Source organism: Moschus berezovskii, chromosome 13 (assembly GCF_049115385.1).
Source record: "Moschus berezovskii isolate FMDL1 chromosome 13, NW_MosBer_1.0, whole genome shotgun sequence".
NCBI classification, from domain to species: Eukaryota; Metazoa; Chordata; class Mammalia; order Artiodactyla; family Moschidae; genus Moschus; species Moschus berezovskii.
Genome location: NC_142472.1, coordinates 70460228 through 70486978, shown reverse-complemented (window position 1 = coordinate 70486978; position 26751 = coordinate 70460228). Strand labels below are relative to the sequence as shown.

Here is a 26751-nt window from a genome sequence, read left to right as displayed (position 1 = left end):
GGGGGTAGGGGTAGGGGTTTGGTCTGTAAGATTACAAAGAATCGGACATGATTGACGTGAGTTTGTACACATACTATTTAGAAGAGGGGGAAAGCAGAAATAATAATATTCTCTCTTGGCCAATTGGAAAGATTCAGTTCAACTCAACCAGCCCGTGTCTCAAAGAACATGTGTATATATGAAATTTGAATGTAACATTTTGGATTTCAGCGTGCTTCTGCCTATGCTGGCATCTGTAAATGTAAATGTAAGGACAGATCCATCTTCCTGGAAAGTAAGGTGAGAAGGGATGGTTTCTGACTCTTTGCTTTTATCATGGAACTTTAGATAAAGCTGGATTTTTATTTGACTGATGGGGAAATTGAGGCGCAGAGGATTGAATGAACCATGCAAGTCCCTGTAACATGTGAGAGGCAGCGCTGGGGAGCAGAGTGGAGTGAGAGGCAGGGTTTGTCCAGTGTTCCGCTGTGTAGTCAGACTGCTTCCCAGTCTTCCTCTCCCCTTCTTGCTCCTTCTCAACCTGGTCCATCTTCTGTTAGTGTGGGCAGATGTGCGCGCCCACACAGAAACACACACACACACACACACACAGACACACACGCAGACACACAGACACACACACAGACAGACACAGACACACACACAGACAGACACAGACACACACATACACAGACTCACACACAGAGACACACACACACAGAAACACACACACACACAGAGACACACACACAGAGACACACACACAGAGAGACACACACAGAGACACACACAGAGACAGACACACACAGACACACACAGACTCACACACACAGAGACACACACACACAGACACACAGACAGACACACACACAGACACACACAAAGACAGACACAGACACACACACAGACACACACAAAGACAGACACAGACACACACACAGACACACACAAAGACAGACACAGACACACACACAGACACACACAGACACACACACAGATATACACAAAGACAGACACAGACAGACACAGACACACACACATAGACAGACACACACACACACACACAAAGACAGACAGACACACACACGCACGCACACACACACAAAGACACACTCGCATGCACACACGACTGTGCACACACAGAGAGACACACAAAGACACACAGACACACACAGACAGACACACACATGCACGCACGCACACACAAAGACAGATACACAGACACACACATGCACGCACACACACACGTGCGCACATACACAGACATACTCACATGCACACATGCGCTTGTGCACACACACAGACAGACAGACAGACACACACACACACAAACACACAGCAAAGGTCTAGAAGGATGCAGTATCTAGCCTCCTTTCCAACAGAAACTGCCAATACCATTCCTGGCTACCCATTGCCCTTGGTTGTTGGTCACTTACTACAATAGCTTATATTAAAGGGCTAATTCTATTAGTAATTCTTTTTTTTTCTGGGTTTTCCTTTTCATGTGTAGTTTTGAGACCCATGTGATATCTTTGAAGTACCCGCATTATTTTCTGTTTCTCTCAGTTTCCGTGGAGCAAACTACCATGCCAGGCATCTCAGTAAAAGCTTGATGCACACATACCTGAAAACCTCTCCCATTCCACAAAATCACGCATTGGAAAGAATATGGTTTCTATGAAATAGAGGGTCAGGGCACATCTAAGACGTGGGTCTCCACATGTTCAGACCATGGGGGCATCCATGCTGGGCCATGTGCTGCATGGAGTGTCAGCTTCATGATACACTGTGTCCAGCTGCTGTCACTTCCAGGTGCAATGCCATGATGGGGGCAAACGTGCATGAACAGTGTGACTCTTGTTGTGTGCTGCAGCCAGTCCCCTATTGCCTGTCTAACCCATGTGATGGAGAATGTCAGGTAGTGACAGACAATACCTAGTGTTACTGATGCCACTAAACATCACTGAACATACCCATTGGATTACTCTGAGAGTAATGAAGACTTTTGAGAGTCCCTTGCACTGCAAGATCAAACCAGTTAATCCTGAAGGGAATCAAGCCTGAATATTCATTGGAAGGAATGATGCTGAAGTTGAGCTCCAATACTTTGGCCATCTGATGTGACGAGCCGACTCATTGGAAAAGACCCTGATGTTGGAAAGATTACAGGCAAAAGGAGAAGCGGGTGGCAAAGAAAGAGACGGTTAGATAGCATCACTGACTCAATGGACATGGATTTGAGCAATCTGTGCGAGATAGTGGAGGACAGAGGAGCCTGGCGTGCTACAGTCCATGGGGTCTCAAGGAGTCGGACATGACTTAGCAACTGAATAACAATATTTACAAAACATTTTGAATGTTTATTCATTCTGAACATGACAGTGGCCTGCATTGAATATCCCCCAACACCAGAAAGTAAATATATCTCATTGGGTTTTCTCAAGAAATGTAATGCAATGTTCCTGGTAAACTATGGAAACAAAAAAAGGCCAAAGGCTATAGTGCAGAGCTTCTTGTGGGTTTTGAACCTCTGGTAAAATCAATGAGCTGAACTGCAAACTGGGAGACCAGGATAGGATCCTTTATAGGGACAAAAAGACATCTTTCCCCATTTAATAAAACAGGAATGATGACAACTGTCTTCTCAGGATCTGTAGCCCATGTCTGTCTTTTACTTTTCATAGCTCACTTGTTATTTTTATTAATCCTGTGGAAATGTATTTTTTGTTATCTTGCATGCCAGTCATCATAAGATGACCCATTTGTCTAATACTGTCTCTCTGGAGCCCTACAATTTGATGAGAGCTCCACCCAGAAGCTTGTTCTATTTTCTCGTTCATTTGTTCTCTGCTTGGCTTCTGTGTACATTAAGAAGTTGGGAGTGGGAAAGGACCACATTGTTTGTCAAATGGAAAGTATAGTCAGCACTGAGGCTTTGAATGCATGGGGAGAGGGGCGTTTTGACTTTCCTTCCTTTGTCAAGTGCAGTTAAACTGATACTCAGAACAATGATGAGAAAGTTCTCATTAACTCAATATTTGAAACATGGTAAAATAAACGAGATGGGCAGTTCTTTACAGAAGACTTTTATGAACTTCACTCTGAAACTGCAAGCTTTGGGGAGTTCTGGTTTTCTCCGGTTTTCTGTGGCTGCCTTCCAGTTCTGCTCCCTAGGTTTGGGAATCTTTCTGTCCAAAGGCCACTGGGAGACCTCAGCACCGGGATCTGTTCCCTCCTTCCTCTCGCTGAACTCTATTTTAGATCTGCAGTCAAGTTTTGAGGCTTTTTGCAATCTTTCAACTCTGAGGTATTTTGGAAAACTGTAATTGTGTTTGTTCTCCGCTGTATGCGTGTGGTTTCTTAAAACACGAGTGTGATTATTTTCTGCATCCTTTCCATAGCAAACACTTCCCCCTAAACTACAGGTTTCAAAAGTGGGTTCTCGAGTGCACTTGGCAGTCTCCTTTGCAATGCTCTCACTGAAAAACTGTCTCCATGACCAACAACTCGATACAGTTTTCAGGCTTTATAAAAGGTGGCTTCCAGCCTTGTGTTGGGGTTTGCTCAGCAGGAGATAGATCTGCCCAAAGCACTGTATTTTCCAGCAAGCCATGCAGTGCTATTGAGTGATTATGAAACTTAATTTGATGATGATTAGGGTGGTCTTTAAAATAGTACTTTGGGTAGTTTTTATCTGTAAAATAGCAATTTGTGGAAGACCATTAGCATGGAGCCTGGACTCTGAATCCCCGCTTTGCAACTTTTTTTTCCCCCCAGTACTTGTCTTGTTAAAATTTCAATCTACCTGGAATTTGTTTTGGTATGAGGAGTCAAGTTTGGCTATTTATTCTTTTTAAAATAATATTTGATGTTGGGGGTAGAATATTATATAATACAGAGTTTACCACTTTAACCACTGTTCAATATACCATTCAGTGGCATGAAGTACATTCACAGCTTCTTAGCCGTATGTTATAGATCACGTTATTTTACTTCTTTTTGTCTCAGTTTCTTTATCTGCTAGTAGGAATCCCTCCCTCTATCCCTATGTACTATCCCTGCATCTCCATTAATTTTTTCCTTACATTTTATGTTTTTGGAGTATAGTTGCTTTACAGTGCTGTGTTAATTTCTCCTACACAGCAGAACGAATCAACCATATCTATACATATATCCCCTCCCTTTGGATTTCATTCTCATCACATCACCGCGGCGCATTAAGCTCAGTTCCCTGTGCTGTACAGTATGTTCTTATAAGTTATCTATTTTATACATAGTATTAATAGTGTGTATGTGTCATTCTCAATCTCACAGTTCCTCCCATCCGTCTTCTCCCCCTTGGTATCTATATTTTTGTTCTGTATGACTGTGTCTCTGTGTCTGCTTTGCAAATAAGATCATCTACACCATTTTTCTAGATTCCACATATTTGTGTTGTTTCTCTCTTTCTGACTTACTTCACTCTGTACGACAGTCTCTAGATCCATCCACGACTCTGCAAGTTACCCAGTTTTGTCCCTTTTCGTGGCTGAGTAATATTCCATTATATATGTGAAGGCAATGGCAAGCCACTCCAGTACTCTTGCCTGGAAAATCCCATGGATGGAGGAGCCTGGTAGGCTGCAGTCCGTGGGGTCGCTAAGGGTCGGACACGACTGAGCGACTTCACTTTCACTTTTCACTTTCACACATTGGAGAAGGAAATGGCAACCCACTCCAGTGTTCTTGCCTGGAGAATCCCAGGGACGGGGGAGCCTGGTGGGCTTCCGTCTATGGGGTCACACAGAGTCGGACACGACTGAAGTGACTTAGCAGCAGCAGCAGCATCTTCTTTATCCATTCCTCTGTTGATGGACATTTAGGTTGCGTCCATGTCGTGGTTACTATAAATAGTTCTGGTATGAACATTGAGGTGCATGTATCTTTCTGAATTATGTTTTTTTCTGTGAGTTTTTTATGAGATGATGAGGTCATAGAAAAGACTTTGTGTGCCTGGGAGACAGTAAGTGCTGAGTAATGATTAGTGGTCATGGTGACTTATAGTACTGGCAGGGTCTGAGTGTGCTGGTCGGAACTAGTGCCATATGTGTGGTGGACATATACAAATGTTTAGATGGGGCAGTTTTTGCTCACTGACTCAGTGTGAAGACTAGAGAATTCTCATTGCAAACTCTGGATAATTTTACATAATTTTTGTGTCCACTTTCAGTTCAGTTCAGTTCAGTCGCTCAGTCGTGTCCAACTCTTTGCGACCCCATGAACCACAGCACGCCAGGACTCCCTGCCCATCAACAACTCCCGGAGTTCACTCAAACTCATGTCCATCGATTCGGTGATGCCATCCAGCCATCTCATTCTCTGTCGTCCCCGTCTCCTCCTACCCCCAATCCCTCCCAGCATCAGACTCTTTTCCATTGAGTCAACTCGTCGCATGAGGTGGCCAAAGTATTGGAGTTTCAGCTTTAGCATAAGTCCTTCCAATGAAAACCCAGGATTGATCTCCTTTAGAATGGACTGGTTGGATCTCCTTGCAGTCCAAGGGACTCTCAAGAGTCTTCTCCAGCACCACAGTTCAAAGGGATCAATTCTTCGGCAATCAGCTTTCTTCACAGTCCAACTCTCACATCCATACATGACCACAGGAAAAACCATAGCCTTGACTTTAGCATGGGACTAACATGCAGTTTGAGCTTCAGGAGGACAAAAATATTTTCTCAGATCTGGATTTCAAATTGTTTGCAAAGCCATTAATAGTGAAAAGATAAAATCTATTTTATCTTTAAGTTTAAGGCATAATTCAAGAGACTTAGAGAGGGTAGACTTCTGAATCTATTCCATGCACACTAGCTCTTTTCAGAACCTTTGATAAAAGCTCTTGCTTTAAAAATTAAATGTGAGCAACAATTGTTTGTTATGCCTGAACTCTAGATGAAGTAAATCATGTGACCAAAATGAGAGGAGAAAGAGAAGTCACAAGAAAATAAGCGTGTTGTTTACATGCTTTCAGAAGCATGTTTAAGTCTTTCAGAAACCATATATTGGAAAATAATATACCAGTTTAACATACTTTCTTAAATAATATAAACTGTATTTCTCTTGTAGTTGCTAGTAAGTGATAATGTGAAACACTTTCTGTCAACAATCTTATTACATTTTAGTTCAGCAAGAAGCTTCCAGCTAGATCTGTAAAAAAGGATACAGAAACCATCTGAAATAAACTATTTCTAGACTTAAAAACTCCATGTTCTTACAATGCAATATACTATATTCAGACACTGTCACAAAAATGCCTTTCTTATCAGTGCTGCCCTAGCTAAATGTGAACTTTAAAAATTGGAAATCAGGCACTTTGTAGACAGTTTGTGCTTTGTTTCATATTTTAGCATTAAGAAAAAAAAAAAATTGCCCAAGGAAGTGTTTCTGGAAGGAGTCAAACTTCTCAATTCCCTTGGTGTGTAGCCTACAGTATTTTTGTTGTTTTAGGAATTGATCGTGACTCTAAGTATAACTGAAAGGATACTCATTTCTAAAGCATGGATCCTGATTACTTCCTAAAAAGTGAGTGATAATATAGCAATTAGATGCTGTCATCATATTACACACACTTGGTCAAGGTGTCAGTACAAAACCCATCATTATCACTGAACTGTGTAATAACATGTAGGGCAGAGAGCAGTAGTGGAAATAACACTGGATTTCGGTTTGGTAAGTCTGGGTTCCAGAATTCATCATGGCCCTTGGGCCATGGGACCAAGCCTTTAGGTTTCAAGAAGCTGTGATGGGAAAGAGCAAGGCATTGGCTTTATGGAGGCAGCGGCTAGAAAGTTCTTTGCTAGCTCATTTTCTTTCCTCAGTTTTCATGTTTTTCCTAGGATGATGTCATATATGAACACCCCTTATTTACATGCTGATGTCTTCCAATCTACATTTTAACCAAGACCTTTATCATGGGCTCCAGACCCCAAATCTCATGGCCAACAGACCACTCAACTTGGTTGCTCCATAGATAACATTAAATCAGTGTATCAAAAACTAAACTCCTCATGGCTCTCCTCTCCCACCATTGCCCATAAATCTAGTTTTTCCTCCTTGCATTCCTTTTCAAGTGGCATGCTTCTGGGCATTTCCCTAAGCCAGAGACCTGGAGATGCCCTCAGCTTTTCTTTCTCTCTACTTTCTGTATTTAACAGGTCACTCAGTTCAGTTCAGTTCAGTTCAGTCGCTCAGTTGTGTCCGACTCAGCGACCCCATGAATCACAGCACGCCAGGCCTCCCTGTCCATCACCAACTCCCGGAGTTCACTCAAACTCATGTCCATTGAGTCGGTGATGCCATCCAGCCACCTCATTCTCTGTCGTTCCCGTCTCCTCCTACCCCCAATCGCTCCCAGCATCAGAGTCTTTTCCAGTGAGTCAACTCGTCTCATGAGGTGGCCAAAGTATTGGAGTTTCAGCTTTAGCATCAGTCCTTCCAATGAACACCCAGGATTGATCTCCTTTAGAATGGACTGGTTGGATCTCCTTGCAGTCCAAGGGACTCTCAAGAGTCTTCTCCAGCACCACAGTTCAAAAGCATCAATTCTTCGGCGATCAGCTTTCTTCACAGTCCAACTCTCACATCCATACATGACCACGGGAAAACAGGTCACTAAGCTCTGCCAATTCTTCCTCTTAAATATCCCCCTGATTCATATGATGATGTTCATTCTTCCACTGCAGATGACTTCACCTTACAGCTGGCCCTTCTCATTTCTCACCTGGACTTTTGTGTCCAGTCTCTAACTCCTGTTTCCATGCATGCCTGCTGAGCATCACCCATGTACCAAAGCCGTAATGCCAGTGACAGTTCCTCAGCGAGCTACCCCATCCCTCCATTCTTCACCTGGGCAGCACCTGTTAGTCTGGAGTGAAATATCCATTCTGCCCCTGGTGGTCTCCCAGTCACCATCCAGAGACTCAGCTTACAGGTCAATCAGTGCCTCTCTGAAGTCTTTCTCAGCCTGTCAGACAAGTTGGTATTTGACCATACTGATAAATATAGATCTTGTGTGTGTATTGTACATTTTCATTGTACGGTTTCCTTTGAGTTCTCTTCTTCCCTTGTTGGACTCTGTACCTGAGGTTATGAATTGAGTCCTAAATTCATGTCACTCTATACTAGCTGCACAATGTGCCCAGCTTATAGAGACCGCCTATAAATGACAGACTGAGTGTGGATGGTCTTCCTTGCGGCGGCAAGGCTTAGGGAAGATGCCCTTTAGCCTTGGGACTGCCCCCTACCTCCTGCTCACCCCTGCCAGCATCTGGGAATTACTGCTGAGTAGGCTCACCTGTGGGGACTTGGTTTGGCTCTCCTCACTTAGATCCCTCAGTTGTATTATGGGATCAGAGCTACAAATGATAAGTCAATACTTTTTTTTCGTTTCTAGAGAGGTTTTTGTTGATAGGGAAAGGTACTAAGGTTGGACATGACCAGAGGGACACAGGCAAGTGTGCACCTTCTCTCAGGTGAGTGTGCACCCTCTCTCAGGCGAGTGTGCACCTTCTCTCAGGCGAGTGTGCACCTTCTCTCAGGCGAGTGTGCACCCTCTCTCAGGCATCGCGCCATCCCAGCCATCCCACCCTCAGTTCGTGGCCAGTCTTCAAATCACCCGGCACTCACTCTCCGTTCGGCCGGCTCGGCCACTTTCCTCCTGTCCTGTTGACCGCTCCGTACTTCATCTCTCCTAAAACTCGACCATCTCCTGCTCCTTCCCTCCCAGCCGGGCCTGGCGGCAGTCGTTACCGGGTGCCCACCACCCGTGCACTCAGATACCTGCGTCTGGGCCTCGGTCGGCTGCCTCCGCTCCTCTCCTGGAGCGGCGCCGTCCGTGGCCCCGTGGAAGGCTGCCGTCTCTGCCTTGTGCAGATCGTCAGGCTCGTGAGCCGCGCTGGGTTCCCTGCTGTCGCTGCCCGGCTTCTCCCGCCTTAGCACTCAGCCGTTCGCTGTCCATCCCGGAAAAGTGCCTCCCCCAGATGTTCCCGTGACTTCCTGCCTTCGTTCCCTCAGCTGTTCGCTCAGTCACTTTATTTGTGAATTCTTCCTGATCGTCCTGTTCACATGTGCAGTCCCCTGCCTCATACTTCCTGTTTCCTTATTCAACTTTCCCGTTCTCTTCAGCGCGAGCCACCCTCTAACATGCTATATATTATCCCTGCTAGTTTTGTGTAGATCACCCCACTAGAATGTCAGCTCTGGAGGGCAGGAATTTTGCCAGTGTTCACTGCTGTTTGCCCACCATGCAGAACTATTCCTGGCATGGGTGCTCAAAAGTATTTTTTGAGTGGTTCTGTCAAGAAGAAACTTTCTCAAACAGAAAAGCACAATAAATTGTCTGTCTCCCTCTCAAAACTATAGGCTTCATCTGAAACTTCAAGTTTTAATTTTATCCAAAAGATAATAAAGCTGAATTTAAAATTCCCCCAAACACTGTGTCTATTTTCAAAGAAGGACATGAAAATGAAATAATAATTTAAGGCTTCTCTGAACGTTTCTGCACACATAAAATGTCATTAGTGATTAAAAAAAACAGTATTTCTATTATGTATAAAGAGGTTAGTATGGATTTTCAAATGGATTGGTATATAAGATTGGCTTTCTTATAGAATATTACATTTAAATATTATAGTAACCTTAGATTTTCTGAATCATAGCTACTTGAAAACATCACTGGTGATATCTTTAAGGTTTTTTCTATCAAAAATAAAGTTTGTAGTAATGATTCCTTCTTTGACCTTATAAACAATATGGTGAAACTGACTAACGACTTGTGGATAGCTTTTAAAATTTTGCTGCATTTGAGATTAATCACCATTGATATAATTGACACCATATGATATAAACTTTGAATTCTGCCTGATTTCTGTTTCAAAGTGATAGCTATTACCCACACTCTACTTGATGTTTAACACAAGTATTTGGGGAACTTGAATAATGGATTATCTGGCTAATGGACCTGTACTGTAGAATTAATAAAAGGAAAAATTCATTTCTTTATCTTAGAACTCTTTAAAAATGTACTAATTTTTTTTTTTTTTTGCCATTTAGAAACTCTTGGAAGGCCAATAATTTTATCTTTGATAAAGATCTTACATGGTCTTATGCCTGAGATTATTTATAGCACTGTAAAAAATGATATTTGATTTGCCTATAAAAGGGTTCCTTTTAATGAGAGACCAAATCAATAATAAATGTGAAAGGGCTGTTTAACTATAAAAACATTCCATCCTCTCTACTTTTGGTGGGGGTAATGTTAACTTTCTTAATGTTTCTATTTGCTGTTTTTAAAATTTATAGTAAAATAATCTAGGACTTCCCTGCCAGTCCAGTGGTTAAGACTGTGCGCTTCCAATGCACAGGGCACAGGCTGTGTTGCATGGCCAAGAAAATATTAAATAATAATATCATCATCATCTAATTATTGATGATTATGGTCATCTGACGTTCACAACTGAGCACACACACACAGACTCTTTTACAGTATATTTGATTTCTAAAGCTAACAAATGTAAAAATTCTGGAAAAAATTTATGATGAGGTCATTTTTATTATAAAGGACTTTCTTTCCACCAAATAACATTTCTTTTATGGTTGAAAGTTTTAATATTTATGTAATCAAGTCACAACAGTGCATTGTTTCGTTCTTGGTAGTAAACCTGGGATGATTGTAAGCTCCAGCCAGGCCAAGGCCATTGCGTTCACGGGTAGCTCTCTCTGTTCCTCTCTGCTCCCTGCTCTGTTCACAGCAAGTCCCCTCCTTTCCTTTAACTCCAGTATAATCCTGTGAGTTTGATCCATTAGGGCCCTTGGGACTCACCTTCCTTGCATTCCCCATATTACTCATCTTGCAGGGCTTGTCAGATCCCTTAATCACTAGTAACTAGTTTTCCTGCAGTTACCGTGTGACAGAGACTGTTCATGAACTGGCTGGTGGGTGCTCGTCATCAGCTGCTCAGCTTTAGTCTAGCAGCAATCATGTGCTTTACTGAAGGGCCCCTTGAGCTCTAGAACCTCCCAGGGAAAGTTCCAGAGATTCTGTTCTCCCTCTTGCCATTCCAGAGAACCCAAGGTCTGCTCACAGCACCTGAGCAACTGCCCTGAGTCTGACCTGCCAGAGGACTGGCCCACAGTATCTCCTGTTCCCCGGAGCCCCTTGCTCTGTCTCCCGTGGGCTCCTCTGCACCCCGGGAGACCCCATCCTGGGAAAGTCTGTGACTGTGTCTCTTCTCATGTCTGCCTAGAATTTAACCATCCGGCTCTGGGTCTCTGTTCCTTTCTGCCCTGCGAGATTGTTAAAGCTGAAGCCATGCCCTAATTTCTTTCTGTTCTCAACTGTTATCTGTTGAGTTCCAGGCACTGCCATTCACTCTTCTTTCCAACATTTATGAGGTCCAAGTGTATCCAGCATGTCCAGTGGTTGGCACTGTGATGAGTGAGGGTATCTGTCTATGTAGACTAATGGATGCAGCTAGAGAACACTGTTAGGTAAGGTGACTGCTGAGTTAGTGGTACTTGGTCATCAATCCCTGGATTGGGAAGTTCCCCTGGAGGAGGACTTGGCAACCCACTCCAGTATTCTTGTCTGGAGTCCCATAGCCAGAGGAACCTGGCAGACTACAGTCCCTGGGGTCCCAAAGTCGGACACGACTGAGCTCCCACGCACGCCCAGTCATAGAGCTGCCTGATAGCGTTAATGGTGTAGATGTGCTGTCTGTCCTTATGCGATTTCCCAGAGCTAACCTTTTACTTATGCTTCCCACCTGGCAGGGTTAGTGATTTCTGTTACTCTGGGAAATTTCAGGTTTCAGGATAATGTTTATATTTCATGATCATTTTTAAAAGCATTCATTTTTAAAAATTGTAATAAAATAACAACATGTCACATGAAAGTTACCCTGTTAACCATGTTTAATTGTCCAGTTCAGTGGCACTCAGTACATCCATGTTGGGGTCTACCATCACCATCATCCATCCACAGAGCTCTTTTCACCTTTCGCAACAGAAACTCTCTCCCTACTACACAGTTCTGCCTTTCCCCAGCTTTTGGAAACCATTGTTCTACTTTCTGTCTCTATGAGTTTGACTCCTTTAGGAACCTCGTGTAAATGGAGTCATACAGTATTTGTCTTTTGGTGACTGGCTTATTTCACTTAGCATAATCTCACCCATGTCAGTAGCATGTGGCAAACTTTCCTCCCTTTTTAAAGTTGAATACTGTTCCATTGTATGTATAGACCGCATTTTGCTTTTCCACTCATCCCTTGGTGAAGATTTGAATTAATTCTGCCTTTTGACTATTGCAAATAATGCTACTTAAAGCATTCATGTTTCATAAGAAAATTAGTGTTTTCCCTTTAAATTGGTATTTCTCATTTTAAAGATGAGCTGTTTTTATTATGTCTCAGAGCCAAAATTCTCTTAAAGGAAGTGGGAAGTGATTCATTAACTAAACAGAATCACTAGGGAATGGGTCATTTCACAGAAGCTGTAACCATTTAAGATGTTTTGTTTTGAGTAATTTTATATGAAAACATTTAAAAAAATCGACACTGCCCTGCTTTCTTGAACATTTTAAAGTTAGTTTAATTTTCAGATGTGTTAACTAGTCCTAGATTATTCAACATTGGGAGTATTATTTGGTGCTATAATATTTAGAAGGGTTTTGACCATTACATTTAGAATTTTTAAATTTAAAATACTGAAATTTTAAAATGTGTATGTATATTTTACTCTTTGTTAATTTTTTTTGGTCGTTGTTAGAAGCACACTTTCTTATGACCGCTTTTCTTTCTAGAATCTATTTGTTGCTTCTAAAATATAGTGGTGCTAAACAGGCAATAATAGCATTTGTTAGAATTATGTTGAGTAAACAGCCTCTGAGTGAGCCTTTTAGAGATTAAGTAAAATGATTATACTTTGGGACAGGAACCCCTTCCCCCACCAATTCTATCTATGGTGGTCTTTTACAATTTTATTTCCTAATTTTTTTGGCAATGCTTTAGATAGGGGAGGTACCATAAAGAAATCGGTTTTTGCTATCAACATTTCAACAATGCATTTGTTTTGTAAAAGGCCGTGCATGAGTGCTAAGTAACTTCAGTCATGTCTGACTCTTTGCGACCCCATGGACTATAGCCCACCAGGCTCCTCTGTCCATGGGGATTCTCCAGGCAAAAATACTGGAGTGGGTGCCATGCCCTCCTCCAGGGGATCTTCCCCACCCAGGGATCAAACCTGCATCTCTTATGTCTTCTGCAGTGGCAGGTGGGTTCTTTACCACTAGCACCGCTTGGGAAACCCCCGTATGTAATTACCTCTTCAGTATTCTGTGGGCTTAAATAGGTATCCACTGTTAATAAATTCACCAGACCAAGAGTCTGGATCTGTCATATTTTTTTTTTTTGGCATTTACCAAAACTGGCTTCTATTTCTTATTTCCTTCTTCTACTTGGGAAGGGTAACATTCAAACTAACTTACAAATTTTTCACTCATAATGCACCATTGTTTTTGTCTGTTGTTTCATCTCTGATGTATTGTTATGAAGCGTTTGTACACATGGTGTACTTCTGCTTGTTGGCTAGATTTTACACTCCTTCTCAGCCCAGGCCATTTTTTCTTGCTAGAAATACTGTATTCGGAACCCAGCATTAGCTAACATAATGATAGAGACTATTAGAGTCCCTCCCTCTGCGTGGATGCTGCTGTAAAGATTTTGTGTGTATCATCTCATTAATCCTTCCAGTAACTCAGCGAAGCCAGTACCAGTACTATCCTCATGTTACAAGTGAAGAAACTGAGGCATAGAGAAATTAAATAATCATTTCCAAGTGCACACACTATAAGTGCTGGAATCAGGGTTTGAGCTCAAGCTATCTGACCTAAGAATCGCCTTTCCTACTACCTTCATTCAATGAATATTTTTTAAACTCTTACTGTATACCAGTGAACAATGCAAAGATCCCAGCCTTCACAGAACTTACATTCTGGTTGAGGAAGAGAGAAAATGAACAACCAAAATACATAAATAAATGGTACGCTATGTTAGAAGACTATCCAAGTGCTAAGACAGAAAAGAAACTGTAGAACAGAGGAAGGGGAGGTAAGACAGACAGGTTGGCATTTTAAGTAGATAATCAGGGAAAGCTTCATGGTTCATACAGAGGAATTGTTTAACAATTCTCTAGTGTTTGACAAGATTTTTTTTTTATTGGTCTCCTAGAGATGTAGCCTGAGATCTTGACTGACTCACTCAAAACTTGCATGAATCCATTTATTAGTTAGTTCTGCCTGTTTAACCCTGGAAGTGACATGTAGTTTTATCTCCAGAGTCAAGGATGAGGCAGCCCATGGGCTCTGCTTCACTGCCTGGAGCAGGTCTCTTACTCCGGAGCACTCCCAAGTGTGCAGGTGTCTGGGGAGTGGGCTGAGGGTGCTGAATCGTGGGGCCGGGTGGGGTGTCTGTGCTGGAGTGGGGAGGGAAGGGTAGTTAGACCCCTGGGACATTGTGCAGTGGTTCTTTAGAGAAGGATGTAGCTGAGATTCTTCTAGAGAGACCCCTGCCTGCCTAGGGGAGAATGGATACGGATTGTCCAGACAGGGTAAGTGGCCCCAGACCATCCTTCCATCCAAGGATTGTCTCTGAACCATGGACCCAGCGAGGGACTGAGCAAGAGGGCGAAGGTGGCCTGGCCCAGAGGGTCCCTTCAGTATTAGGAAGACAGTGGGGCCCATATGCTTGTCTGTGGGTCGGGGGGTTAGATTTATGTGTGAAGGACGCACATTTCACCCAGTTATTAAGGCATCATGGTAGGTGCTAATATGCTAAAATTAAACTTCCATTCCCTGTTCCTTGTGCTCAGTTTGTCAGTCGAGCCCGACTTTTTGTGATCCCCATGGACTGTAACCTGCCAGGCTCCTCTGTCCATGGAATTTTCCAGGCAAGAATTCTGGAGTGGGTTGCCCATTCCCTTCTCCAGGGGATCTTCCCAACCCAGGGATCAAACTTGTGTCTCTTGTGTCTCCTGCTCTGGTAAGCAGATTCTTTTCCACTAGCGCCACCTGGGAAGCCATGGTCACATAATTTACTCTTCAGCTTAAAAGATGGATCATTTGGTTTTTCTGGAACTGGGCATGATTGGACTCCAACAGACCTTTCCTTCAGACCAGAAAGCACAGACGTTGCAAATGAGGTTCCCAGCTGTCCTGGTCTGTCAGCCTTCTGCTAGTGGCTGTGGTGGCTGATAACTCAGGATGTTGTTGTTGGAGGGGTGCGGCCGGTCGGTGGGGGATCATCCAGCCCCTCCCAAGTCACCACTTTCCTTTTTTATACAAAAACAACACTGTGCCTGTGAGGATGCTGACTGCACACCAGATTCCATTGACTGTTTTCCTACGCTCCTCTGCTTATTTTTATTCATTTGGCTACTTTATTTTAGGGCTTCGCAGAGCTTGTTTTGGCCAGGGCGAAACTTATTGTTTTTATTTCTGGCTGCCCTGCTCTCATTGAACGCTTCAATTAAGAAGCGGACACGGGGAGGACGTGGTTCTGGGGTTCCGGTTTGCTGCCCGGCTGTTTGCCCAGAGCTGCAGTCGACCCCGCTCCCCAGGGCAAGGCGAGGCCCCAGGCAGGTTTCCAGCAAGGACGGACTGAATCTGGCTTGGGATGGGCAACCAGGCCATGATGACACAGGCTCATCTTACTGGAGAAGATATTAGGACCTGGTCAAAGATCACTTACTTCTAGTCCAGAGCTTTGACATCATTTCATGCCTCCTCACCAGGTATCAGAAATGCATTTTTTTTAAAAAAAGAAAAAAATGGATCTGTTTTTATTATTTATTTTAAAAGTAGAGATACCCCACAAGAACAACTGACCTTCCCTAGCTGCAGTCCTGTGAGGCTGAATCAGTGATGTTTGAGAACAGGGCTTTGGTGTCCTTCCTACTGGTTTAGTTCTTGCCTCTCCCACTTACTAGCTCTGTGTCCTGAGGCAAATTACATAACTTCTCTGGGCCTCAGTATCCACACATACTGGGGAGTGATCACTGCACCTGCTTTCCTAGGCTATGGTGAAGATGCAACAAAGAAAACGCCTATTTTTCTATGATCATGGCCAACTGATGATGTGTAAAACTTCATTGCAGATCAGATTTTTGTTGCTCCAATCATATCTGGAACTAGTTGAGCTGGAATTTAGACTAAGAATCTAATCAAACTGACTTGGTGCGGTTTTCTTTCCCAAGACTGTTCTCTAAATAAGACTCTTCCCAGACCCAACCGCTTGCCGCTAGGAGAGCGTCACCTGTTGGTGGGTCTTGGTTTGGACAGGAAGCCAAGAGGGTGGATCACCTGCCTTTCCCTTGGGATTGTTGTTCAGTTGTTCAGTCGTGTCTGACTCTTTGCGACCCCATGGGCTGCGGCACGCCAGGCTTCCGTGTCCTTCACCGTTTCCTGGAGCTTGCTCAAACTCATGTCCATCGAGTCAGTGATGCCATCCGACCATCTCATTCTCTGCTGTCCCCTTCTGTCTTCAATCTTTCCCAGAGTCAGGGTCTTTTCCAATGAGTCGGGTCTTTGCATCAGGTGGCCAAAGTATTGGAGCTTCAGCATCAGTCCTTCCAATGACTATTCAGGGTTGATTTCCTTTAGGATTGACTTATCTCCTTGCAGTCCAAGGGACTCTCAAGAGTCTTCTCCAACTCTTCTCACAGTTCAAAAGCATCAGTTCTTCGGTGCCCAGCTTTCTTTACGGTCCATCTCTCACATCCATACATGACTACTGGGAAAACCATAGCTTTGACTTGACGGACTTTTGTTGGCAAAGTAATGTCTCTGCTTTTTATTATGCTGTCCAGGTTTTTCATAGCTTTTCTTCCAAGGAGCAAGTGTCTTTTAATTTCTTGGCTGTAGTCACCTCTGCAGTGATTTTGGAGCCCAGAAAAATTAAGTCTGAAAATAAAGGGATAGTGGGTATCAACTAGCCATCCAGGGATGCCTGAATCACACCCTGATACTTCTGGCCACGGACCCCAGGCTTCAGGATTTTTAAAAGCCTTCTTTCTAAGTGATCCCAGTATACTAACACGGTTGAGAAATACTAGGAAGATATTTTATTTAGGAAAAGATTTCATAAGTGGCTTCATTCATAGCTCCATGTATTTATAACAGAATTAGAGCAGCACCAAGAAAGATGAACTCAAATTCTTCATCCCTGTTTATCTCGAGTCTAAGAACTGACACATTTCTATCATTCAGAACTTACTGGACTTTTCACAGCTCCTGATTCATTTGCCCAAGCTGGTTTGGGTTGTATTTCAAAATAAAGATGCAAATTGCGTTCTTAACACTTGCCTGTTATTTGTGAACTCTTATTCTTCCCGTCTGTCTGTAATTATTACTACCACTGCCCAGCTCCTGCTTAGTTTCTCTCTGCCTCCAGCAAGGATCTGCCCTCTAAGAGTCCCAGTTAGAGACACTGCACTCTGTGCGGCCACCCTGAACTGTCTGCTCATGACTTTAATTACAGCTAAATCTTGGATTTCTTTCTCTTCTTCCTTCTTGTGTGTTTTGTTTTTGTTTGTTTGTTTTTGGTTCTTTGTTTTGTTTTTAAAGAGGGATCAGACCATATTTTATTTATTTGCTTTCAGCTGACAGGAAAATTTTTGAACTAATTTGTATGATATTTCCTCCCATTGTTTATAATCAGATTATCCACTCTGGATTATCAAAGTCAAAATGTCTTAATCCAGACTGACTTTCCCAGCCTTTCTGGGCATCTTTCCCATGGTGAGTTAGTGGGTGCCCAAGGGTATAAAATAATGTCTGCAGGAGCCTCGGTAAATCATAGGAAAGCAAACCTGTTCCTTTTTTTTTTTGCACCCTCTTTCTTCCAATTAGAAAGTTAGTTGAGAATTAGATGATATTCAGACCCAAGTAGGCAAAAAATAAGTGACATATTTGAAAACTCATTCTAAACTCTTCAGTGAAGCAGAGTGCTTATGTAAGATTAGGACAATTGGCAATTTAAGCCAGTTTCTACTTACCAAGTTTCCTATAACCACTTCCAGAATTTAGTCCATCAGGTGACATTGTTTTCAGTACTTTCTTTTTTGAACGTAATGTTTCTAACTTTCTTGTTCCTCTGGGTTTTTACACAGAACGTGTTGACTTGATTTTTATTGTATTTTGGACAAGTAAAAATGCAGTGAAGATTTAATCGCCATATCTTCCTAATAATCTAGCCTGTGGGATACATGATCTGGCCATTACTCCAAGGAGCAAGGTTGGGCCCTTGTGGGGACTTGGTCAGCCCTGGAGTTAGACATACTTAGGTGTGAATGTGGTCACTGATTTCTGTGGCTTTGGGCAAGTCACAGAAGCTTTCTGAGCCTCATTTCCGCATCTGTAGGTTGGCAATTCTCCTTGTGTTGGTTTAAATGAGTTACTAGACGCAAAACTCCAGGTATGGTGTCTGGCTCAGTGGGAGTGCTCAAGGAGTGATAACAAATACCCACCCGGATTTTACCTCTTTCTTTCTTTTTTTTTTTAAGCCCAATCAGAACCTTTTACCTTATGGTTGAGGGTTTGCCTCCTTTTATCTATCAAATTATAAACTTAAAAAAAAATAGTCCTCTGTGTTTTTCTTTTCTGCAGAAACCATGTACTCAGTAAATGTTGATGAATCCATCAATATATTATCAAATCTAAACAAATAGGAAAGGAAAACTTGTAGTTTTCCTGTATTTCAGTTTTGTTTTAATTTAACCTAGGCAACTGTTTCTCTATAGGGATTGAAAGAGTCTAAGCTGCGTGTAGGTTTTGTTATTTCTTCCCTTTTAACGCAGAAACTGGAACCCAAACCCAGGATGATAAGGGCTTGTTACATAGGTAAATTCTCACTAACTCAGTGGACACAGAGGTCTGTTCATTTGGTTGTTCATTGTAGGCTGGGCATTCATGTGCCCACTGTGAACACCTTATAACTTTATTTATAATCAGTAATACTCTCAAAGAACTGGAAAAATCCCAGATAGCTCAGTTAAAGGATTAGGGTGGTCCTGTAAGCCAGATCCTGGACAGCTAATAGTTTTGCATGTGACTTTCCTATTGAAACTCTCAGAGACCTTAAAAGGTGTTTATTGTAGCGTGAATCATAGGAGAAGTGAAAGAAAGAACTTAAGAGGAGAGATGATCGTATACTATTTCATGTTTCACTCTTTATTTGATGACATGTTTAAATAATTTAGAAAATACTTATATTTCTAGAATGTATCCCACTTGATCCTAGTATGTTAATCTTTTTAGGTAAGTGTTTAATTCTGTTGACTCATTTTATTTTATTTATTTATTTTTTGACTCATTTAAAATTTAGATTCACACATGTATTTAGAAAGGAGATTCATATGTAGTTTCCTTGTGTACTTTTTTGTTAGATGATGATATCAGTATCATCTGTTACTATTTAAATAAGGATTTGAAAACTTTCCTATCACATGGTTTGAAATGGTTTAAATATGATCAGAATTGTCCCTTAAAAATTTCCCAGAATTCTTCCTCTGAAGGCATCTAACCTGCTTTTGTTTGTTTATGTGTTTATTTGTTGGAAGGTCAGTTGGGGAGGTCGGTTTTTGATTTGTGTTTCATTGGTACACACAACATGTAGTGTGATTCCCTAAGTAAATCTGAAATATTATTTACTGAACATCTTCTGTTCATACTGATTAAGTCCTGCCTAACTAAGGGCGAGGTGATTTGTTATTGTTGACTTACTGTTTTCAAGAGTGGCAGCTCTTTATTATTTTCAGTTCTTTATGGCATTTTACAGTCATGTGAGATGGCTGGATGGCATCACCAACTCGATGGACGTGAGTTGGAGTGAACTCCGGGAGTTGGTGATGGACAGGGAGGCCTGGTGTGCTGTGATTCATGGGGTCGCACAGAGTTGGACACGACTGAGCGACTGAACTGAACTGAACTGAACTGAATACCATTCCTAGACTTGGACGTTAAGGACTATTCCATATTTTTATTGTTGAGATGGTGATGCTATCAATTGTATGTGCATATTACTGTGTAGACCATTATTACTCTTTGTTTATTTTAAAGTTTTCTTTCTTTATTCATTTATTTATTTGGCTTCATGGAGTCTTCGTTCAGCATGTGAACTCTCTTGGTTGCGGCATGTGGGGTCTCGTTCCCTGAGCAGGGATGGAACGCGGGCCCCCTGCACTGGGAGCGCAGAGTCTCAGCTGGTGGACCGCCAGAGAAGTCCCTGTTACTGTCTTTGGTACACTTGGCCAAGGAAGCCAGTTTTACTGCAGATCATGCAGCAGGCACGGTATCCATCCTTAACAGACAGTAGAGTTATCTTTCTAGTACATCGTAGGTACTCAGTAATTCTAGTGAGTGAAATACTTGTTTAGTATCTACTATGTGTTTGTTTGGAAAAGGTATAAAAGACATGTTCTGAGAGACAATATGTTATGAATGCAAACTTGAATTAAATAATTTATATTAAGGCAAACGTGTATTCAGATATATTAAAGGATTTGATTTACATACTCATCTGGGGGAGAAACCGTTTTCAGATGGAGAAAAAAGTAAATATTGATTCAGTTACCCTATGCCTGGCCTGAATTTACAGACTGATATAGAGAGCTGAGACTGTTTCAGTAGTACTTCTGTTTTTCCGTATGAACTGGGCTGTAATGCTAGGAAATGGGAATCACAGCTGTAGTAACTGTGGTATAGAAAGCAATGTTGATCTAAATTTAGATTATAATATTTATTTTAAAATGTGAATGGCTGATATCCAAAAGTCTACAAGCAATAAATGCTGGAGAGTGTGTGGAGAAAAGGGAACCCTCTTACACTGTTGGTGGGAATGCAAACTAATATAGCCACTATGGAAAACAGTGTGGAGATTCCTTAAAAAACTGGAAATAGAACTGCCATATGACCCAGCAATCCCACTGCTGGGCATGCACACCGAGGAAACCAGAATTGAAAGAGACACATGTACTCCAGTGTTCATCACAGCACTGTTTATAATAGCCAGGACATGGAAGCAACCTAGATGTCCATCAGCAGACGAATGGATAAGATAGCTGTGGTACATATACACAATGGAATATTACTCAGTCATAAAAAAGAATACATCTGAATCAGTTCTAATGAGGTGGATGAAACTGGAACCTATTATACAGAGTGAAGTCAGCCAGAAAGAAAAACACCAGTACAGTATACTAACGCATGTATATGGAATTTAGATAGATGGTAACAATAACCCTGTATGCGAGACAGCAAAAGAGACACAGATGTATAGAACAGTCTTTTGGACTCTGTGGGAGAGGGCAAGGGTGGGATGGTTTGGGAGAATGGCATTGAAACATGTGTATTATCATATGTGAAATGAATCACCAGTCCAGGTTCGATGCATGATACAGGATGCTCGAGTCTGGTGCACTGGGATGACCCAGAGGGATGGGATGGGATGGGATGGGCAGGGAGGTGGGAGGGGGGTTCAGAATGGGGAACACATGTACACCTGTGGCTGATTTATGTCAATGTATGGCAAGACCAATACAATATTGTAAAGTAATTAGCCTCCAATTAAAATAAATAAATTTATATTAAATTAGAAAAAAAATAAAATGTGTTAAAGAAAAGGTATTGATAGTTGATAAGATTGTATTGGATTATGTTGAAGATTTATTGACAAAATATTCTTTCCTTTTCTCTTAGATTTATCTAAAAACAGACTGGTTGAAGTTCCAATGGAATTGTGCCATTTTGTATCACTGGAAATTCTTAATCTGTATCATAATTGTATCAGAGTCATTCCGGAGGCCATCATTAATCTACAGATGCTGACTTACTTAAATTTAAGGTAGGTTGACACCTTTAGGGAATCAAATTTAATTAAAAAAAAAAGATCACTTGCATTTCTATCAGTTTTTTTTCTCTCTGATCTTTTCTGATCACCTTCTAAAATAAATCACATGAAGATTATTGAAGAAATATCTTTTATAATATGTTTGTAGTGCCATTAATATTGTTTTTGGTGCTCGACTTCTCAGTGTCAATAGGGCAAGATGTTTTGACTTCTAAGATAATTGATACAGCATCATTTATACTTTTTGTTTGTTGGATACTTGGAAGGTTGTTGGTCTGTTTTCTTCAGATATTGATGTAGATTTTGGAGGAGGAAGGCTGAAGGAAGTGAGAAAGGATTGATGGTTGAGGCAAATTAGGGCCTTCCTGGTTTTGGAGGTTATTGGAACCATTGGATTTGCTACCCAGAATTGACTGAACCTGTTCACCTTAGGTCACTAGAGAAAGTTGAGAAGGAACTCTGAGCCACTCTAGCAAGATATGACTTTGCTGTCTTTAGCCCATTAAATTAGGTCAGTGTTAGGTGAGTTTGGATCAGTGGTCTGTATTGACTCTCTGATTAAGCACAACACAGTGTAACCTATTAATGTACTGAGTAGCCCTGAAGTTAAGAAAACTGAGTTTTAAGGCCTAGTTTTTAGACTTTCACTGCTGTGACTGTCAGCTTTTCTGGCCTGTGAAGAAAGCTGATCGCCGAAGAATTGATGCTTTTGAACTGTGGTGTTGGAGAAGACTCTTGAGAGTCCCTTGTACTGCAAGGAGATCCAACCAGTCCATTCTAAGGGAGATCAATCCTGGGTGTTCATTGGAAGGACTGATGCTAAAGCTGAAACTCCAATACTTTGGCCACCTCATGCGAAGAGTTGACTCACTGGAAAAGACTCTGATGCTGGGAGGGATTGGGGGCAGGAGGAGAAGGGGACGATAGAGAATGAGATGGCTGGATGGCATCACCGACTCGATGGACATGAGTTTGAGTGAACTCCGGGAGTTGGTGATGGACATGGAGGCCTGGCGTGCTGTGATTCACAGGGTCGCAAAGAGTCAGACACGACTGAGCGACTGAACTGAATACTTAAATCCTGGCTCACATCTGGGATATCAGGAGAGAGGGGGAGCTGTTTTATCAAGTCTGTCTCTACCATTAAAACAAAGTTGCAGAGTTCAAGCCTGAGTAGCCATCACTCTTGTCAGTTGCATTATCTTACTTTGCAAAGGATAGCACTTGACTAGCAGGGTTTGTGCTGTGTAACAAATATGCCAGCCTTCAAAGTGCAAGTTTCCCAGTAAACCAGGTATAGTATTAATTTATGATAGAGAATAATATCATTTATATTTTAGGGTTTTTATTTGTTTGGTTTAGTTTGGTTTACCACTGATAGAAGTCTTCTGCCGATTTCTTTGTTGTAAAAAATGGGTTTCCTTTGCATCTCATTAGGACTGTATATCTTTTCCCTTGGGAGTGAAAAATAAATCCTAGTCATGTTTTTAAGTGGCCTTTATTTCATTTTTGGTAAATAAGATGTAGGCTATTATTATTATTACTACTAGAAACTCAACAGAGCCAACTTTCATTTTTTCCAGGTTTCTAGTTCATTTGAGTTTTCTGGTGTAAGAACCATTCATACCATTTCTGCTGCAGCAGAATATTAATTGCCTGGAATTGCCTGATGGAGCCAGCATAGTGATGTCTATAGATATGGCTTATTATCTCCCTAAAACATCTGTCTTCTAGTCCCAGCCCAAATAGGGGAAATAACCCAAGAGCATACGTAGTTGGTATGTTTATTTAACTTACCTCCTCCTGATATTTTCACCTCCAGCAGCCTGCTTGTAACAAGTAAATAGATTTAACTTTGCATTGTTGTACAGTATTAAATATATATACACGGAGAAACCTTGGGGTATAGATGACATATTTCTTCTGGCGTGATATAAACTATAAAATTCTACAAATACTAGGGAATCTAATCTCAGCATTTATATTTTGCTTTAAAAGCAGTAATAAAATTGTTTTTGATAGGATGATTTTTATGTTGAGGCTAGTTGAAGGTAGAATAATGTTACTGTTCTCATATGGTAGAAAGACTGTATTGGAATATGAATCTCAGGAGTCTTTCAGTTAAGAACAGAGAGAATTTATTGGAATTGTTAATGGCTGAAGTTGTGTTTGGCATATTGTAAACAGAGTTTTGTGATGTATTTCTGGGTAAAAGAAAGGAAAGAAAGAAAGGGGTCATTAAGCACCCAACTTTTTAAACTTTGTTTTCTTCTTGTAATGGTTTCATTTCTCATTTGGTTTAATTTCTCTATGTTTGGTCCCATTTATGTGGTGGTGGTTTAGTCACTAAGTCATGTCCGACTCTTGCAACCTCATAGACTGTAGCCTATCAGGCTCCTCTGTCCATGGGATTCTCCAGGTGAGAATACTGGAGTGGGTTACCATTTCCTTCTCCAGGGTATCTTTCTAACCCAGGAATCATTTATATAGGTCATTTTTATTTTGTTTTGGTTTTCTTTGCTCACATTTCCTACTTTAATATTACCATCTTTTAAGACATATTCTCCGGAGAAGGCAATGGCAAGCCACTCCAGTACTCTTGCCTAGAAAAGCCCATGGATGGAGGAGCCTGGTAGGCTGCAGTCCGTGGGGTCGCTAAGGGTCAGACACGACTGAGCGACTTCACTTTCACTTTTCACTTTCACACATTGGAGAAGGAAATGGCAACCCACTCCAGTGTTCTTGCTTGGAGAATCCCAGGGACGGGGGGAGCCTGGTGGGCTTCCGTCTATGGGGTCACACAGAGTTGGACACGACTGAAGTGACTTAGCAGCAGCAACAGCAGCAAGACATATTCTCTAGTGTTGAATCATAACTCTTCAAAGAAATTGATAAGTAAATGGAGGAAATTAAGAAAAAATATATCTCTTACTTTTCAGAGATACTCTTAATATGTCAAGGTATATGAAAAATGTATGTATCTCTTCTAAAACCTTTGAAAGTTTGGTGCTATGTATACATATGTGATTATCTTTGGTGACTTCTCTCACATTTACTTTAAGAATGTAACCTAAAATAGCAACATAGGGCAATTTTTAAAGTGAGCAGGAGACGGTCATCTTTTCTATTAATTTATAAGGCCTTTAACTCCTATTTGATTATTAGATTTTTGAAATGCAAATTCTAGGAATAAGACCCTTGGAACTGATTTTTTTCTTTGTGGGAGAGATTTGAGGTAGAATGTTAAATTGGCCTAAATGGTTTATTTGTAGCTTGAGAAGTGGTGGGTGGCTGTCACATCTGTTTATCTATAAATGTGTAATAAAATAATATCTAGAAAATGCCAGTGGCATCTAGTTAAATTGTAGTCTTCTGGGAGATGTTGAGTAATGACCTCCCTTGATAGTAGTGTTGTGTGTGTTCTTCCTGTCTTCAAGCTACCATCTCCACTCCCAGCCACCACCACCCCCACTCTGAAGGAAGCTGGCAGCCAGAAGCGATTTAGAATGTTGTGCTTGTCTGTGATCACCACAGATGTCCCCTTCACAACAACCAGGGTTGGGCACTGTGGCCTTTTCATGTCTTTCTCATGAAAACTTAAGTCAACAAAATAAAATGAATGGGTGTGGTAAAGAGGCATGGTGGAATTCTGTTGACTCCTGGCCTTCGGAGAGAAGCTGCCAATCCACTTACTAGGAAAAGAGGCAGGATGCTCAGGATGCTGCAAAAAGTACTGCTTTGTAGGAGAGCTGTTGATCCCCTTTCAGTCCAGGTTTTGTGTGTGTGTGTGTGTGTGTGTCATAATTACAAATTGGATATTATGCCAATGAAAAAAGCTCTTTTTTAATAGTCCATTTAATCGAGTGATTATTTTTTAGTTGAAGTATAGTTGATATACAGTATTAGATGTTACATGTATACAACATAGTCACAATTTTTATAGGTTATGCTCCATTTATAGTTATTATAAAATACTGGCTATATTCCCTGTGTAGTACAATGTATCCTCATAACTCTTTTATTTTATTTTCTAAACTTTATTTGGCTATGCTGGGTCTTGGTTGTGGCATACGGGATCTTTGTTGCCATGTAAGGGTTCTTACGCATGTGAGGTGTAGTTCCTTGACTAGGGATCGAACCCAGGCCCCCTGCATTGGGAGCTTGGAGTCTCAACCACTGGACCACTGAGGAAGTCATGCTTATTTATTTTATACATAATATTGGGTTGGCCAGGAAGTTTGTTTGGGTTTTCCCGTCAGATGGTACAGAAGACCCTGAACGAACTTTTTGGCCAGCCCAATAGTTGGTGCCTCTTCATCCCCTATTCCCGTATTGCCCCTCCCCTATTCCCTCTTCCGCTGGTAACCACTAGTTTGTTTTCCATATCTGTGAATCTGTTTCTTTTTCATTATGTTCCCTAGTTTCAGATTCCACATATAAGTGGTATCATACAGCATCTGAAAAGATAGATTCTAGATAGAAGTATTTAATCAAATCAAGCATTTTATCTAAACTGTAACTAATTTAGATGTGTTGGGGAAGTCAGTATACATTCAGAAAATTAAGAAAATACTATAAATTACATTTGAGTGCAAAATGTAGACTGGGTCAGATATAGCACGGTCTGAAATAGCTTTAACGGACAGGCATGTTCAGCAGACTATGTCAGTAAATACCCCAAACACTTTCTTTTCCATAGTACACTTAGGATTTTTCCTCTTATTTTTATTCACTAGAAAGAGCTGCTCAAGAAAAGAGCACAGAGAAGCTGCTTTTCAAATTCCACAGATTTCATGTTTCTATGCATAACATTAGATATGGTCTCACTGTATTTTTAATT

The 26751-nt window shown here is 41.4% G+C and overlaps 1 protein-coding gene across 2 annotated transcripts in view; it reads left to right on the top strand.

The window, feature by feature from the left end:
- The window catches only part of LRCH1 (leucine rich repeats and calponin homology domain containing 1), a 222550-nt gene that overhangs the window by 92078 nt on the left and 103721 nt on the right, over nt 1-26751 (top strand). For both annotated transcript variants that reach the window (XM_055426088.2, XM_055426087.2), the window contains exon 2: nt 21761-21905. In XM_055426088.2, the coding sequence (XP_055282063.2) occupies nt 21761-21905 (145 nt within the window). The remainder of the gene's footprint in view (nt 1-21760; nt 21906-26751) is intronic.